The 16,804-nt window shown below is 44.9% G+C and overlaps 1 protein-coding gene across 1 annotated transcript in view; it reads right to left on the bottom strand.

The window, feature by feature from the left end:
* cfap54 (cilia and flagella associated 54) overlaps positions 1-16,804 on the bottom strand; it is a 56,184-nt gene that overhangs the window by 14,248 nt on the left and 25,132 nt on the right. The window contains 14 exon segments of the mRNA XM_076297215.1: positions 781-847; positions 1,162-1,332; positions 1,555-1,642; positions 2,198-2,398; positions 5,773-5,993; positions 9,571-9,592; positions 9,975-10,020; positions 10,563-10,698; positions 11,767-11,960; positions 12,661-12,879; positions 13,497-13,669; positions 14,088-14,290; positions 14,924-15,118; positions 15,689-15,774. Coding sequence (XP_076153330.1) covers positions 781-847; positions 1,162-1,332; positions 1,555-1,642; positions 2,198-2,398; positions 5,773-5,993; positions 9,571-9,592; positions 9,975-10,020; positions 10,563-10,698; positions 11,767-11,960; positions 12,661-12,879; positions 13,497-13,669; positions 14,088-14,290; positions 14,924-15,118; positions 15,689-15,774 — 2,022 coding nt within the window.

The following is a 16,804-nucleotide window of genomic DNA, read 5'->3' as shown; positions in this document are numbered from 1 at the left end:
GTACAACACAAACACACCTTCACTAGTTTACCCGCTGGAATGCTTGATTTAGTGCATTGATACTACAATACTACTTGGCAGTGGTTCTAGGATGTCTAAAAAGCTGTGTACACATTGCTTCCAATTCACTGGTCACCCGACACTCAACGCTTCAAAAGTGACAATTATTTTAGCACAAACGGTTCACATCACAAATGGATATTTCACCTGTAGTTGCCGATTTGCATTAACATGCCACAGTCTCTAGTTGCTAGTCTCTTGCAGTCTGAATTGGGCTTAACAGAGACTGTGTAAGCAATTTCTACTGACATCCTCTATGGATAAGAGGTAATGTGAGCTTAGTGAAATCGAGGAGAGATGAGGGTGAGTTGGGAGAATCTGCCACACTGGAACGTGTGCTGTGTTGGACAGGGAAGAGGGGTTTAAACCAAGTAGGATAGGAAGGTGGGGTCAGTGACAGCTGTCAATCATCCCTGTGGACTCTTCACAAACTTCACTAATCATTAATTGTCCTTAATCTGGCATACAAAGATTCTAATTAATGTCATAAAAGCAAGTTAGAGACAGGCCATGATAACAGGATAATTCCACGTCAGTACACAGAAATAATCTGACTATTTCAGAAACTAGCCTTGTTTCCGGTCAGGTCCAGTATATATCAGGTGATGTGATGGAGAGAAATATTTGCTTAAGTATACATTTTGTTTAAGTCTCTCTATTCCAGTGATATATCTGCTTTAGCATTTACTGTGAGAGTCAGTATTACTGGTGTGTCATTACCTTGAAGAGGTGAGCAGAAAGCAGGCAGCATTTTGTACGCTGACTGATATCAGATATCATTGTGTATCTGTAGACACAAGCGTAACATAACATTCAATAATGCCATCTTACAGACCACATAAGAGGCACAACATAAAACAAAACATAACAATTTCAACCTTTCTACACAGACAATAGCACAAAATATGATAATTTACCACTAATGTGATTTCTACATTTCTACAAAAGCCAAATAACCACTCACTATCTTGTCCAATCACACAATTCAAAAGACCGACATTAATTGGTTCACTGGATAAGGTTGAGTATGGACTGATGACTGGTCAATGTGAACTATTACTGGGTCGTGATACTTATCACCACAGCAGCAGTCAAACGTACTGGGCAATCTTGGCCGTCAGTATGGCCCCTTGTAGGCAGCCCCATATCCCAGCCTGCTTCAGGATCTGCTGAGGGGAGAGGCCCTCCCAGGACACTCCGTCCCAGGCCTCCAGCACCCTGGAGCCCTGCAGGGAGGAGTCCAGGGCCTTGGCCCAGAATGAGTGCGCCACCCTGGGGGACAGGGAGGATGGGAGAGGGTAAAACAATGTTGTAGTATGTGTCCTCTATTCTGACTTTATAGAGATACCAGTCCACAAGGAACTTCTTTTCAGATTTCAATGATGATTCTGATTCTGCTTTTGATGGGATCTACTTGTAAACTGCACACTATGTGACCAAACAAGTCATTGTAAAGTCTTAAGGTGACAATTATAGTACAAAAAAACAAAATACCTCCTGCTTCCTTTGTAGAAGTGTAGGTTCCCTAGGTCATGCAAGGTCTGAGCTCTGAGCGAGTTTAGCTTGCAGGCTTGGAGAGTCTCTGTGGTGTGCACAATGCAAAACAAACAGAAACCCATGAGCTTATTCAAATATTACAAATAGTGTGTGTGTGTGTGTGTGTGTGTGTGTGTGCGTATGTATATGTGTATGTATGTGTGTGTGTGTCTGTGTGTGTGTGTGTGTGTGTGTGTGTGTGTGTGTGTGTGTGTGTGTGTGTGTGTGCATGTGTAAATGTAAAAAAATGTAAATCAGGTTTATAGGTATCCTTGCGTATACAAGGAATTTGGTCTCTGCATTTATCCCATCTGTGAATTAGTGAACAAACAGAGCACACAGTGAACACACAGTGAGGTGAAGCACACTGTGGAGGTGGGCATGGGAGAGCAGTGCTCAACCACTTCCCCCGCCAACATTTTTCCTACTGGTCAGGGATCGAACCGGCAACCCCTCGGTTCCGAGCCCGAAGCCCTAACCAGTAGGCCATGGCTGCCCCCGTGTGTGTGTGTGGTGTGTGTGTGCGTGCATGTGCATGTGCTTGTGTGCGTGCGTGTGCGTGCGTGTGTGTGTGTGTGTGTGTGTGTGTGTGCTCCCTCACTGGCGCTGCTGTTGAGGGAGGACAGGACCAGCGGCGTCTGGGAGGGGGGCAGTGGGGGCAGGCAGATGGAGCCCAGGGAGCTGAAGTCCTCTGTGGACAGGTCTGGGGGCGAGACGGAGGGGGGCGTGTACACCGTCCCGCTGAACTCCACCCTGCCCGGGGTGTGGACGCTTGTGTCCTTGCAGAAAGGAACTTCAAAAGCTGCAGAGGCAATAAGACTCACCTAAGTCATACATTGCTGCGTTGCAATTGCAAACTTAACTTTGTATTACTGTAAGTATTGTGTTTATTTGTGGTATTTGTGTGAGATCATAATCTTTGAAAGATTTTAAGTAGTTACACTTAATGAAATATTTTTGGTTAAAAAGTGTCACTCCCAAAAAAAGTCTGGACCCAGCTGGTCGTCCTCAATAAAAGAATTCTGGCTACGCCCCTGTCAATGGAAGATTACCATTGCCAAGACAACTTCCTACAGAACTCCACAAAGCTCTTTTAATGTTATCTGAACAGTGGGGATGGCACAAATTATTAATATGGCAATATATTGTATAACTTCTATTTGAAATACACTATTACTAAGTTTGGCAATTAGGGGTGATATCACAGGGCTGGGTTAGGTAATTTGGGGTGATAATGTAGTGTGATAGTGTAGGGTGATATTACAGGGCTGGTTGTGATAATTAGAGGTGATAGTGTAGGGTGATAGTGTAGGGTGATGTGATAATGTAGTGTAATGTAGTGTGATAGTGTAGAGCAGTGTTTCTCAAAGTGTGGTCCGGGGACCACTGTTGGTCCGCAATCTATCCCAAGTGGTCTGCGAGATGAGATGCGTGTGGAAAAAGTAGACGTGCTGTTGAGACTGGAGCTAGTCATATTCAAAATAATACAAAAATAAATCCGCAGATAAAACTAACTAAAGCTAACCACTTTCAGATAGAGTGTTAGGGAGTTAGCCCCGAAGTTACGGATAACAAGCTCCCTGTTCTCCGACTAGGTCAGAAGAAAAAAACAGTAAAGGTTAACGCTCTCAAACAAACCCAGAAACTACTAGGCATACTTCTACTAACTACGATATGAGATATAGCCTACCTGCGAGCCGATAAGCTATATTTGTCATCGGATGACAGGGGTTGGTGCAGAAATGAAGTAGACTGCGCCACGTAACCTCCTCTCCATTTAGGTGATGGGCTTACCTAATGTTCCTGATTGATTAGCTACGGAATAATACAGATTTTACAAGTTTTATTTGCTACTTGCTAGATTGACAAACGTATAATATAGGCCATAATTTAATAAGTGTTCAAAATCAATCTATGGGTTTGGGGTTGGTTGGAGCAGCCAAGCTCGTCCAGGGCGGGCACAGATGACTTCCAGGATGGGCCTGGCCCCCCAAAGCCCCCCCATGCCGCCGGGACTGCAGTCATGTACCCCCTGAGACATTATGATCTTCCGGAGTACCACCACCAATTGTTAACAAGTTTTTTTTTAATTGTTTTATTAATATTTATTTTGATCAATTTTGTCGAGAATAGTGAATAGAATCATAAACATATGATACAAATCTCATCAATAGTCAACATATGATAGGCCTACAAATGTGCCGAATATAATGATTTTAAATAGATCTGCACCTAATCTCACACACAATCATCTTGTTGAATGCAGTGATCTTATCTGCTAGGTGCTTGTCTTTGCCTTGTAACTGGAGATTTAACTCATTGAGCTTTCCAAATATATCGCTAAGATAGGCCAGCTTCGTCAAGAAATGTTCATTAGTGAACGTGCTTGCAGATTCAAACATGCGCACTTCCTCCAAGAAGAGGCGACTCGGAGCTCAAACACGCGACAGCACTTTACCTCGGGAAAGCCACCTTGCCTTGCTGTGAAACAGTACAGCCTTTTGGTCAGCTCCCATCTCCTCTCAAAGTGCGGAGAATAGACACGCTTTTAAGGGCCGGGTCTTGATGAAATTCACCACTCTCACAACCTCGTTCAAAATCTCATTCAGGTCGGGACTAACTAAGCTGCCTTGAAACAAGCGCTTCACTATGAATAACACAGTGCGTCCATTGCGCATCGGGTGCTACCTGGGCCCAGGCTACAGATAAAAATAAAAATAAAAAAACTCCTGTTTTTCACGTCAGTTCGCGCCCCACCTGGCATGTTGGCATGTCTCCACGGCCCACAGTTTGAGAAACGCTGTTTAACCCTCTCTGTCTCCACTCTCGAATATTTTGTTAATGCGGAGAAAATAAGTTTTTAATGTGCAGTGCAAATGCGGAAGTTAAGTTACCAACGTGGGATAGAGAAAACGTTTGAAAAGGCATATGACTTTTTCGCGTACCCCCTAAAATCAGTCCACGTACCCCTGGGGGTACGCGTACCCCAGTTTGACAACCGTGGGTGTAGGGTGATACTCACAGGTCTGGGTGTGGTAATTAGGGGTGATAGTGTAGGGTGATACTCACAGGGCTGGGTGTGGTAATTAGGGGTGATAGTGTAGGGTGATACTCACAGGGCTGGGTGTGGTAATTAGGGGTGATAGTGTAGGGTGATACTCACAGGGCTGGGTGTGGTAATTAGGGGTGATAGTGTAGGGCGGTACTCACAGGGCTGGGTGTGGTAATTAGGGGTGATAGTGTAGGGCGGTACTCACAGGGCTGGGTGTGGTAATTAGGGGTGATAGTGTAGGGCGGAACTCACAGGGCTGGATGTGGTAATTAGGGGTGATAGTGTAGGGCGGTACTCACAGGGCTGGGTGTGGTAATTAGGGGTGATAGTGTAGGGCGGTACTCACAGGGCTGGGTGTGGTAATTAGGGGTGATAGTGTAGTGCGGTACTCACAGGGCTGGGTGTGGTAATTAGGGGTGATAGTGTAGGGCGGTACTCACAGGGCTGGGTGTGGTAATTAGGGGTGATAGTGTAGGGCGGTACTCACAGGGCTGGGTGTGGTAATTAGGGGTGATAGTGTAGGGCGGTACTCACAGGGCTGGGTGTGGTAATTAGGGGTGATAGTGTAGGGCGGTACTCACAGGGCTGGGTGTGGTAATTAGGGGTGATAGTGTAGGGCGGTACTCACAGGGCTGGGTGTGGTAATTAGGGGTGATAGTGTAGGGCGGTACTCACAGGGCTGCGTGTGGTAATTAGGGGTGATAGTGTAGGGCGATACTCACAGGGCTGGGTGAGGTAATTAGGGGTGATAGTGTAGGGCGATACTCACAGGGCTGGGTGTGGTAATTAGGGGTGATAGTGTAGGGCGATACTCACAGGGCTGGGTGTGGTAATTAGGGGTGATAGTGTAGGGTGATACTCACAGGGCTGGATGTGGTAATTAGGGGTGATAGTGTAGGGTGATAGTGTAGGGTGATACTCACAGGGCTGGGTGTGGTAATTAGGGGTGATAGTGTAGGGTGATAGTGTAGGGTGATACTCACAGGGCTGGGTGTGGTAATTAGGGGTGATAGTGTAGGGTGATACTCACAGGGCTGGGTGAGGTAATTAGGGGTGATAGTGTAGGGTGATACTCACAGGGCTGGGTGAGGTAATTAGGGGTGATAGTGTAGGGTGATACTCACAGGGCTGGGTGTAGGCGAGTAGCAGCAGGAGCAGAGTGCGGCTGTGCTGGAAGGACAGCAGAGTGTGGTGGCCTCTCTCCAGAGACTCTCTGAAGCAGCACAGTGTGTCCTCCACATCCAGGGGCACGCTGACCAGAGACATCGCCCTCTTCATCTCTGAGAGTTGAGAGTATTGGATTCAGAACTCATTATTTTTATACATGTGATTTATGTCCTGATGCCTCTAAATCGGTTGATAATCTGAAAAAGTGGTACACCAATGGGATTATCCCAACCTGATATAGAAATGATATAGACGAGTTTCTGAATAGTTTAGGGGGATTGACCAAATATATTCTTTTTGATTTACTGTGGTTGTTATTGTACACCAATTATGTGTAGCTATTTTTTTCATGACTTACGAAGAAATCAGTTAAATCATGTATCTAGTCATGTACCTGCTTATTTGGATCTGACTAACTTTAATAAAAACAAGTGTATAATCATTTACATTTTGTGCATTTCCCAGTGGCAGTATTTGATGAAATGTTCCAGCCATAAAGGCTGAAAAAGGGGGACTGAAAGAAAGTGGAATAGAACATTATGTCCAATATTCCAATATGTGGTTTAATGTTCTGCATTTCTCAGTAGTGGGTCACTTTGATACTAAAAGTATGATTCTATGTAATGACTGTATGATATCTGTACTGTCCCTGTGTATATCTGTGTTTGACTGTATTTAGAGAAAAGCGGGAATATTATGACTTTGCAGTGTTTCACTGTTCTGCATGGCTGCGTCAGTAGCTATCTGCTCCGGATTGGCAGGTTGCCACTAATCAGAGTCTGATTCAGTGTAGTCCACGTGAGATGGGATGACCAACGCCATCTCCCGTCAGCCTGGAAGGATACTTAAACCCTAACTATTTCCTTGTCTAGTTAGAGCAGCTGATGGATCTTTAGGTGAAGTCATGCTGTCTCTCCCTTGATGCGCATCATTGTAAATAAACTCTATTCCTGATTTTTCATACTACTGGTCTGACTGGGTCTCTATTAAATCTATGGTATCACAATTACCATCAGAGTGCACACACACACACACACACACACACACACACACACACACACACACACACACACACACAAACACACACACACACACACACACACAGGCACAAAGGCATAGAGGCATGCACACTGTCTGTCTGCACACACAGATCAAACCAACAAAGATTATTATGACCGCCGCTAGCGAAGCTAGCGAAGCGGTCATATAGGGATTGTCAAAGTTTTTTGTTTTTGTTTTTTTCCCATCATCTACTTCCTGAATTTTTGGTCAACGATACCTGGGACACCGAACCACCGGGACACATGAAATTTGGTGGGTATGTAGCCCCACTAGACTTTTACGGAAAAATTTTGTTTCGTCCCCGGGGTCCACTCCCCCCCGTGCTGGGCCCCCCGAACCGCAAAAAAAGCAGTTTTTCCTAAATAACTACCTGAACCGTGGCACCGAGGATGAAGAAATTTTTATGGTATGTTGGTCTCAAGGGCCCACATCAATCTGGCCCATAATCACTCATTTGTGATTTGCACCCCCCCGGTAAAAAATGAAAATGCAATATTATTCTGCTTTAATCGCCCCTATCTTCAGTTAAGATGTTCAGAACTGCACCAAATTTTATTTGTATGATTGACCTGGCATTCTCTGGGGGTATGCCAAGTTTCGTAGAATTTCATCCATGGGGGGATCTTAAAAAAAAATAGATTATGTGTACATTTAGTGACTGTACACTCATTGGCCTGTAGATGGCGGTGCACACATATACACATGCACACACACACAGGCACCCACATACTATCGGTATTAGAACGGCCAATACATAATTACAAATTCAGTAGGATTAAAAGAAAGCCAAAATATATATTCATCATCATGGCTGCATTTCCAGTATTGGCGATAAGTAGTCGTTTGTCCACTAGATGGCGCATCGTTGCAGTGAGACGTAATTTTGTTGGAAGTTAAACGTGGGTTGGAATAACAATGGACACTTCCTACAAGGACTATAGTTTACCGCAGAGAACTCTAATAAGGATAGGGTGATGTTCACATGAAATGTAATTCCCATTTCTTCTTGAAGCCGAAATAAATCTGAGGATGTTTATCGGACATGCTTGGTTTTTACTGCAGGTACTTTAATCTTATAATATCAATAAGGACCTAGGTAATGTTACCGTTAGCGTTGGTTGAGTGATGGAGGACAATTTGATTGATTGCATTTGTAGAAAACTATAAATGCGGTTATACCAAGCAAATTGATAGCAGCACTGTAATTGTATCTTTCGACTGTCATTTGTTGCATGTGCTACAAAAATCATTCTGTGCAATGGAAGATTTACCAACGTTACATCGGTCTGATACAGTTTTGCCTATACATGCGTGAGACTGAGACGCCTGTTTATTTTGTGTATAAGTGCGTGCAGGGTGTGAGAGGGGAATCGATGTGCTTTGATTCCAGCTTGGTAGTTGTAGTCTGTGAAATTAAAAAGCACGTGTGTGTGAAGTATCCAAACAATGACACCTTCATTTCATTATGGCTGCTTTAGCAACACACCTTAAGCTACTGTGTAGTGGGTCCCATTTAGAAGTGGCTACTTCATTCGCGCTTTCCTTGACTCATGGAGCGTGAATTTTATTACAACTTTTCGCCACGATATGGCAGTTTAAGTCCGCTTGATACTGTAAGGCGTAAACCATTGGTTTCCAAAGGAGATTTTATTTGTGTCGCCAGCATAGCCTATTTACAATTTATGTTGTAAATAGGCCTACCTTATAAGCCTACCTGTAGCTTAGGGAAGCTAACAGCTTTCTATTAGGATCTAGTTTGTTAGTTACAGTTTTGTCATAACTCCCTGATGCATTTTTGCATTTAGAATAGCCAGAGCGTGAACAATATCGGGTGCCTATGGACTAGGCTTGGTGAACCCAGCCTGATCTGCCCGCTATTTATTTTTTGATTTCTTAAAAGATTGAGCTTGGTCTGGTGAAAGCCAGACTAGCCATGGACCTCAGTTACACAATGCAAGGGAACATGAATCAGCCTATATTTGCACGAACAATAACGGACAACAGCTCTTCAACTTTGGCCCGTTAAAATGTGTATGAACAGTCTAGCGACGCATTTCATCAAGGCCCATTTGGACATGTCAGTTATTTCCACTAGATGTAAAACAGCATTTCGTTTCAGACTACTGTTACTTAATTTGTGCATTAACAATAACGTTTCAGACTACTGTTACTTAATTTGTGCATTGACAACAAAGTATTACATGAACTAAAGATGACTAAAATCTTATGTAGAAGAAGAAACATTCACAAAAAGTCCATCCATCCAAAAATGACCTTTGTTTTTGATAGCTGTTGAAAACGGCATGGAACTGACAGAGATGTTTTTGTTTATAAATAAATAAATAAATAAATAAATAAATAAATAACATTATGCTGATACCTTTTGCTTTTCCCAAATACAATGTAGCCTACAGGTGTAAGTGACCTTTCATCAGTCCAGTTGCAATGGATGAACTGTGATGAACTGCCCTACTTGTGATTGTTTAGAAATGTTTAGAGAAGGTTTTATAACAATGCTACATCTTCTTTGGCTATTCTACAATCTATTCACCTTTTCAGCACCAGTAGGCTACTCTCTGTGCAGCCGCACACACACACTCAGGCATGCCAAACAAGCATACACAAAAGTTTCAAGAGTGGGGGATGGAGTAAAATATGGAGACAAATTGAAGTGTGATTTATTTTCGCGGAACGGATGTACAGGACTGAGCGGCGGTCATATTTTGTACCGCTATGCGGTACATCTAGTTAAAATAATTATGGCATTGGCCTTGTGTATGCCAGAGTTACTTCCTGTGCACACTAAACAACTGATGAAACATCTTGTATTTTATACTTTTTTAAATTTTTTTAATCCAGTGTTTTTAAATTAAACCTTTGTTGAAACTACAATTACCTGGATGCATAAATTAATCTCCATAGACAATAGCTGACATAGGTATCTCGCTTCGATAAAAAAGCATTTGCCAAATGAGTACAGGTAAGTATGAATAAAGCCATATGACTCTGTAACCCAGTGTAGAGAGGTCTGGCCACTTACGACTAGTCTCTGTTGTAGTTATCGAGGCTTTTCTCCCACTGAGTCGGGTCTTGACATTCCAAACACATGTGATCTGTGCACCCACATAGTTTCTGCAACTAATCTAAAAACACAGAACAGAATAAACAACAAACACATATTAAGCATATGCAAATAAATAGTGACATTGAAATCACCTCTGCACATTTAATCTGATAATCTACGAGGGAGTTAATTAGTTAGTTAGTTGGTGCATTATCGACGTGGGGAAATGGACCTTTTCACACCAGCCATTTTTGACATGAAATACATGGCAGGCCCAGGTGTTACCAATGACATTAATAAAGGTTCTGATTCTGCCACACTAAAGTCCTTATAGGTAAGTCGCACCACTCCACGGCCATCTTGGTAACAACTTTGGGCAGCTATATAAATAAATGGGGAGACATACATAAGAGAGGTCATATTGACATAGAAAAGTACATCAGGCGAATCTGGGTCTAAATCTGATTTGAACTATATAAATATCTCCTCCCAAATCGCCAAAATAAGGCTTAAAAAGACATGCCAAAATGTCTGCTGTGAAAAAGGTCTATTAATGTTCAAATACGCTGTGTTATTGAGACTAGGGCCTCTTCCTGTGTGTGCTGGGGACGGTTTCCTTACGATATCTCCGGTGATCTCGGCCGTCTGAGTGTAGTGTGGCTGTGGGGCGCAGGGACCCCCAAAGGCAGCGATCCTGTCCAGTAGCCTCCTCTGGGCGTGGACCAGCAGTGGGGTCACTATGTGTGTGTAGCGCTTCCTAACGTGGGACAAAAAAACACACTCAGGTTCAATCAACGGCATATACAATGATACTTAAATCTATCAGTTTTGCCAATTTCTACGCTGTTTTCTCGCTTTTTGCTCGCAGTTTTCTCTACAGAGCTCCCCCTACAGCTTCAGAGTATATATTTTATGACACTCCTCACTCGGTTAGTCTGCTGTTTCCTCTTTCCCTGTTCCTCCGACAACGGTTTACTCGCTTTCTGCTTCTTTTCGCCGGCTCTGCCATGACGAATGTCTGAGAAACTCCATCGCTACCTTGTTCTAGCCAGTGCCTGGTGTGTATGTGTGTAGTGCCGTAAAGCAATTCGTTACATCGCGAGGCCTAGAGACTTTCTGACTCTGGGGCCGGCAAGGCTGGGGTTTTTTGCTCCCTAGGGGGAAGCGAGACGGCCACCTTTCAACCTGGAAAAAGTCATAAAACCATTCCAATGACTTCGAAGCTATTAGGTTAAAGTAAATTAAGCTAAAAAACCTGCATAGTTTCCCTTTAAGGAAGTTACATCTCAGGCCCGGGCTACACCGGGTCCGCAACTGAAGTGCTCCGTCCGTAGAGCCTACATATAGTTTTATATGTAGCAGCAGTCGCTCGGCGAATGGAACGCTTCAGTTAGGGGCCCGATGTAGCCCCCCAGTCACATCGCTTACTTGTGGCTACTATTTATTCTACTGGTCGTGGTTCATTGTCTGCTTGTCTATCCATCCACCTGTCTGTCTGTCTATCTGTCTGCCTGTCTATCCACCTACCTGTCTGTCTGCCTGTATATCCACCTGTCTGTATGTCTGTCTATATGTCTGCTTGTCTATTCACCTGTCTATCTATCTACAATATCTGTCTCCTCCCGCAGTTCTGACCTATTATAGAAGTTGTAGGTGAGGGCGAGGTGAGCAAGTGTCTCCCACTTGGCCTGGTAGCCGAGCAGCAAGTCTGTCTATCTGTCTGTGTATCCATCTACCTCTCTGTCCATCTATCTATCCACCCGTCTGTCTGTCTATCTATCTATCTTTCTACAGTACTGTATCTGTCTCCTCCCGCAGTTCTGACCTAGTGTAGAAGTTGTAGGTGAGGGCGAGGTGAGCAAGCGTCTCCCACTTGGCCTGGTAGTAAAGCAGCTCAAGAGTGCTCAGCACCAGGCTCTTGAGCCAGCGCAGGTCCACGCGCGTGCTGTCGTCCAGTGCGCGGCTGAAGTGGAGGCTGGACTCCGCGTCCTTCTCGTCCTCGTCGTACACCTTCCACAGCTGCCACATGCAGGGACAGATGGATTATGGGGAAGCAAAAAACCTTCAGGACTGAGCTATGTTCAAATTTGCGAAAATGTTCTCTGCAAATGTTTGCGAACACTCGCAAACAGTTAGGAGGTAGTTTTCCATGAATATACAGTGGAGCTGAACAATGGGCTGTTTACACCAAACCTCTCTTTGCCACAGACATGGATTAAGCCATGGATTAAGATTTTAGTCCTAGACTAAAGGCCCATTCACACCAAGAACGATAACGAAAACGATAACTATAAATAAATATTGTTCTCGTTAATATGAATGACGACGTTCACACATAAACTATAACGATAACGACATGAAGAACGATATCGTTGGGGATCACTTTCAGAGCGATTTTCAGAACGATAAAAAGCTATTAGCCAATTAGAACCCATCAAATTTTAACCGTCACATTCATTAACACAAGGAGAGACTTTGTATATCGTTGTTCAGTGTGAACACTTTTATCAATATGGTTATAGTTATCGTTATCGTTCTTGGTGTGAATAGGCCTTAAAAGCCTTTTTTATCAGTAAAGACCTTCATTGAAGTTCTGCTACCTTTACACCATCAGTTAAATGTGACCCAATTCCGATTTTTTGCTAATATGTGGCACAATTGCACATTGTGTGTGGCCAAGCCTGCACATGTCCAACTGTACGGAGCAGTTCCCACTGACCTGCAGTTTGTCCATCATGTCCATGAGTAGCTCAGAGGCCACGGTGAGCAGTGGGGTGAAGGCGGAGTAGACCTGGTCCAGACCCAGGCTCGGGCAGGGGGCAGAGTCTGTGCCCGTGCCCCTGCCCCGCAGCAGCGGAGGGAGGGTGCAGACCTGGTCCCACAGCAGCCCAGCGGCACACTGCAGGGACGTCCAGTGGCCGCCGCGATGGGCCAGCACCTGTGACAGAGAGTGGGGGCAAGTGTAGATGTTCAGGTGCAGCAAAGTGTGTATGAGAAAGAGTAGGTTGGCAATTTGAATGTTTATGTTCTAAATCTTAGAAATCTTACAACACACACACACACACACACACACACACACACACACACACAAACTCTCTCTCTCTCTCTCTGTCTATCTCTCTTTCTCTCACACCTCACACACACACACACACAAACACACACACACACACACACACATACACACACTTCATATCTTCATTGATACCCACATGTAAGGAATTCACAGAATTCACAAACTAATATAAACCACCAGTGGATTCATTTACAACGATTCTCATTAAAAAAAAAAAAAAAAAGAACTGACAGCTAAAACTGAGCAGTGTATCTGGCTCTTATTCTGTCCGTGTCCTAAAACACATACATACACACACCTTGACCCCGTGCACATGCGCACACACACACACACACACGCCATGGCCCTGCACAGTTGTTTACAGTCTTGCCGAGCACGTCTTGCTCAGCACGTCTCTGCTAATCACACACACACACACACACACACACACACACACACACACACACACACACACACACACACACACACACACACACACACACCATGGCCCTGCGCAGGTGCTGTCCGGCCTTGCTGAGCATGTCCTGCTGGGACACAGGGCTGCGCTGCTGGGGCAAGCCCAGGGCCGTGGACTGGACGCTGTGGATGTGGTGACTGTCCTGCTCGCTGTCTGGGTCGCTCTCGCCTGTGACCGAGTCCTCACTGCCCGGAACTGCTGAGGGACGAAAGGGAGACATGGAAGGATCTCTGGGCAGAGGGTTCCTCTCTAAACAATGCAACTCCTTTTAGTGGCAGAGTGTAGCTGAGAGGAGAATAATTGAGTTTTTTAATTTCATCTGTACAGCCACATCATCACACCTTAAAAGCACAGATCGTAGGGCCAGCAAGGCCACATTGGACTCTTAGCGGCTACTTCTACATGTACATGTGTAACACACACACTCCCTCTCTCTCTCTCTCTCTCTCTCTCTCAAACACACACACATACACACATACACAACACACATACACATGTACACAACACACACTCTCTCTCTTTCTCACATCTCACACACACACACACACACACACACACACACACACACACACACACACACACACACACACACACACACACACACACACACCCTTACCTTGTGTCTTGTTTCTCTGTCCGACGCTGCCCTTCGGGGGGCTGCCCTTGTGCTGGCCGCCCCTGGTGGTGCCAGTGGTGTTAGAGTTGCTGTTGGCGGTCACACACAGGTCAGGGGAGCGTATGCTCTGAGGACCAGTCCTCCAGCGCACCAGCGAGCCAGAGTGGGGCAGAGAGAACAGGCCCCAGGGCAGCTGGCTGTAACTGGTGGAGCATCAGAGAGCAGGGAGCAATATGGGAAGAGTTTATCACCAGTTCCTCATCTCATCATGCACACACACACACACACACACACACACACACACACACACACACACACACACACACACACACACACACACACACACACACACGGCAGCTCACCAAGTGTTAGCTGAAATGCGCTGCCCTGCTAGTTGTGTGTGTATATCTATGTGTATTTCTGTGTGTGTTTGTGTGTGTGTGTGTGTGTGTACACACACACTTGGAGCAGTGAGCTGGGAGCCCACACACACAAGGAGCACACCTACACACCCAGAGCAGTGGGTAACCCTTAATCTGGCGTCTGTGTCTGTGTGCATGTGTGTGTGTGGGTGAGTGTATATCAATCAATCAATCACACTGGTGCCGGAACAAATTTTCTCGGCAAAAATTTCTAGGGTGCTTGGTAGTAAATTTGAGACACTTCGTCCCGCCATTCCGCCTCGGTCTATGTGAAAGGGACAGGCGTTCCGCGATTCTGGCACATAAAATCGCGGGGATTTTGGCAGTGTGAAAGGGCTCTATGTGTATATCTGTGTGTCTGTGTGTGTATATATCTGTGTGTGTGTATGTGTGTGTGTGTGTTTACCAGCTCACCAAAGCTGAGGTGCGCTGCCCTGCTGGTTGAGGCTTCGGTGCAGGAGCATCAGGTGGGTCCGCGCCATGATGAGGTTGACATGACAACGCCACACCCACTCCTCGCTGCAGACCAGGCGCAGGCGTCGCCGGTGCTGCTGACGCCTCACCAGCAGCGTCAGGTGATGCAGGAGCACATCCAACACCTTACACTCTCTAGGGTATAAACACAGGAGCACATCCAACACCTTACACTCTCTAGGGTATAAACACAGGAGCACATCCAACACCTTACACTCTCTAGGGTATAAACACAGGAGCACATCCAACACCTTACACTCTCTAGGGTATAAACACAGGAGCACATCCAACACCTTACACTCTCTAGGGTATAAACACAGGAGCACATCCAACACCTTACACTCTCTAGGGTATAAACACAGGAGCACATCCAACACCTTACACTCTCTAGGGTATAAACACAGGAGCACATCCAACACCTTACACTCTCTAGGGTATAAACACAGGAGCACATCCAACACCTTACACTCTCTAGGGTATAAACACAGGAGCACATCCAACACCTTACACTCTCTAGGGTATAAACACAGGAGCATATCCAACACCTTACACTCTCTAGGGAACACACACACAAAAACACACATGAATTATGAACTCACACATACATACACACACACACACACACATGGATTAGCAGGATTAGCAAAAATACTACACTTGCACGGACATAAATGTAGACACAAACGCCTTCCTGCTAAAACAAACCTTTCTGATTTCTGGGCTTTCAGTGCGAACAATTTCCTCTTCTGTAAGATGTCTCTCTCTTTCTTTTCACTCGAGCTGTTTTTCCGCTTCGAAAGAGAAAAAAATGGGAGCGCATTAGGACTATGTCCACCTCTTGAAATACCTGACAAATGTAACACTGTGGCAAATAAAAATGTCAGTAAAGCTCAATTTAAGCCTTGATTCAGTACGACCCAACAAACTTTAGAATCACGCTGAATTTTTTGTCCGATCTGTCGTGCAGTTTGAGCAGGGGAGGTCTGATTAGAAGATGTGCATCGAAAGGAGAATGAATGTCCACGTACTGGAGTTGCTCCCAAAATTGAATTGCACTAAAAACAATGGAATTTGCCTGAAGAAGACCCTGTTTGGGTCGAAATGTTTTTGTTTAGGGAGCTACTCCAGTGTGTGGACATCCATTTTTCTTTTCATCTTGTAGTGGTGTACCTCCGTCTTGCACCTGGCTTCAAAATAGGCGGGATACGTGCAAACATTTAGAAGATGTGACAATCAACATTCCAACATTCTGAACTGAAAACCAAAAGTTTTTGTGGTCAGTCTTGCAGTGTAAGCAGTGCAGTGTATAGGGCCAAAATGCCTTGAAGTCTTTTCATCTAGTTTAATCTCAATTTGTACCCACAGAGGGATCTATTTTTGGAGTTGAGAGTGCCTGTTGCAGTGTTCCCAGCAATCGGCACCCATTGAAATGCGTAGTGTGTGAATTAGTGAAGTCATATGTGACTGAGAAAAATCATACAGTGTCTGTCCAGCTTCAGACCGCAAGTTCTATACTTCCTCTGCACTCTCCTCCACTAATTTTTACAAAAATCACAAAATTCCAGACCTAACAGACAACAGGTACAATGGTAATGTAATGAGTGACAGAGTGAAGAGCTTTTCAGATGGAACCCGCACCCTCCATCACCCTCCCGCACCCTCCCGCCCTGCCTGTCATCTGAAAGACTCAACTCAATAGATTTTCCTTTCCTTCACGTAATTGGCGGTCTCTTATTTGCTAGGGCACGTTCAGTTATCCAGTTATCTGAGGAAATATTGAAATGTGACCATGTGCTCCAGAAGTTTTCCTTTCTGCTGTGA

This window comes from Alosa pseudoharengus, unplaced genomic scaffold, assembly GCF_046254945.1.
Source record: "Alosa pseudoharengus isolate Yale_2024_CS ecotype anadromous, Long Island Sound unplaced genomic scaffold, YU_APseudo_1.1 YU_APseudo_1.1_scf_20, whole genome shotgun sequence".
Lineage (NCBI taxonomy): Eukaryota > Metazoa > Chordata > Actinopteri > Clupeiformes > Clupeidae > Alosa > Alosa pseudoharengus.
Note: the sequence above shows the minus strand (reverse complement) of the source record. Positions and strands in the feature narration are given on the sequence as shown.